The 1,855-nt window shown below is 34.8% G+C and overlaps 1 protein-coding gene across 1 annotated transcript in view; it reads right to left on the bottom strand.

Moving 5' to 3' along the window:
* The window catches only part of LOC106868362 (importin subunit alpha-4), a 31,366-nt gene that overhangs the window by 7,249 nt on the left and 22,262 nt on the right, over positions 1-1,855 (bottom strand). Inside the window, exon 11 of the mRNA XM_052974712.1 lies at positions 1,461-1,645. Coding sequence (XP_052830672.1) covers positions 1,461-1,645 — 185 coding nt within the window. The remainder of the gene's footprint in view (positions 1-1,460; positions 1,646-1,855) is intronic.

Here is a 1,855-nt window from a genome sequence, read left to right as displayed (position 1 = left end):
TTTTTTTTTTTTTTTGAACAATGGATCTGAAAGCATACATAACACCATGTAAATATTGAGTTGAAAGAAAAAGAAAAACAGTTTTGGTTAGAAAAAGTCAAAGGCTGCCTGTGGAATCCGAACCCACATCTTTTTTCTCTACAGTTGTAGATTTGACTGCTATGGACAAGCATTTGACCCACTTTATCCAAAAAAGGTTCATCAATCAAATATATACATATTATTTATAGATTTCTGGTTTTATTCGTGTTCAGATATTCACTGTTGAAAAAAAAAAGAAAAGAAAAAAATCACATTCTCTTGAAAGTTAATAAATTCTTCGGAAGTCAACGATGTAGAAATATACTTTACATCATAAATGATGTATATTTATATATTAGTAAAATTCGAGCTAACATATTTAATGCAGAGAACATTTAAAAGTTAAAGATTATTTCCTAATCAGGTTTTTATGTTTAGTTTAGAACAAAAGTATTAAGTTCATTAATGTTTCAAGACTTTTGATGTCTCATCTGAAATATTTTTAATGAAAAATACAGAGCAAGTCACAGAAATGCTTTGTGGTTTCAGTACCAAAAAATGGAAAATGGTATGGGTGATTCATTAAAAGATGCCAGTCCACCTAGTGGATCCCATTTCAAGGAATAGCCATCGCAATCCTGATCAAATTGATTAGGGAGGTAGTTCAGGGGGCCCATGACAGTGGAATATATCTACTGTTACAGCCCTGAAAAGAAAGCCACCAAAGTGCAACAGGCAGTACTTTGCCAGCTTCTGAGCTACAAATTTTGAACAGTTGGATACACTTCGTGTCACCAAACCTCACCCATTTCCAAGCTGGATACCTTTTCCAGCTCCCAAATACCTTCCCTTACACGTTCACACTCTTCATAGACAATTATATACAAACACACACACACATACTCTTCACACTCACTTATACATGCATACATCTATTCATCCACCAGCACACAGGTACATCTATTCACACACATACACAATTTCTTTTGACATTCCTTGTTTCAATCAGCAACTTGAACTCTTTCACATTCAAATTACTCTGCCAAATGTAAAGCTTATTTATTTATATTGCTTTGAATCAGTCACGTGTTGCCTCATAAGCTCTGAGATTTTGATGATGTTATTCTCTAGTTTTAGAATGCATTGCAGGGTAGGTGTGAGAGGTTAGATCAGACCAGTTTGAACATAAAACAGGAGGCTTATTTTGGCTGGACATGGCCAGTTTGAATTACCAATCTGCCCTCCTATGTGGCTTCTCCCACCAATCTTCACAAATGCACAGATGCTAACATTCTTCAACTGCTTCTCTCCCTTTCTGCCAAATCCCTCTCTCACTCTTGAAAAAAAAAAAAAGACCACATCTGTTCTTTTCTTTGTCACTTCCATTAACCTTTTTGTTTACATAAAAAATAACCAAAGATAATTTATCAACAGTTGACTAAGTAGAGCAAATATACGAACCACCACATTCTTCTATTTGCTGGCATAAAGATTCAACATCATCACCAGCCATCTTCAATATGTTGTTAATGCCATCTAAAACAACATTAACAACTTGTGGATCTTTAACTCCCAGTAAATTACAGAAGGGGCCAATCACTCCTTCATGAACAACATAGCCAACCTACAAAAAGAAAGAAATTAAGTTATCAAAAACATAAAAGGAAGCAGAATTTAATTTACTGCTTATACATTTGAAATGTGATTATACAAAGAAACAGATGAAACCCTTGCTGCAAATGCCAGCTAAACCCTTCATACTAATATCATTCCTTGGCGTTGCAATGGCTTATATGTGGGTTTCTTGCCCCCCCCCCTTTTTTTTTTCATCCTT

The sequence above is a fragment of the Octopus bimaculoides genome, chromosome 19 (assembly GCF_001194135.2).
Source record: "Octopus bimaculoides isolate UCB-OBI-ISO-001 chromosome 19, ASM119413v2, whole genome shotgun sequence".
NCBI classification, from domain to species: Eukaryota; Metazoa; Mollusca; class Cephalopoda; order Octopoda; family Octopodidae; genus Octopus; species Octopus bimaculoides.
Note: the sequence above shows the minus strand (reverse complement) of the source record. Positions and strands in the feature narration are given on the sequence as shown.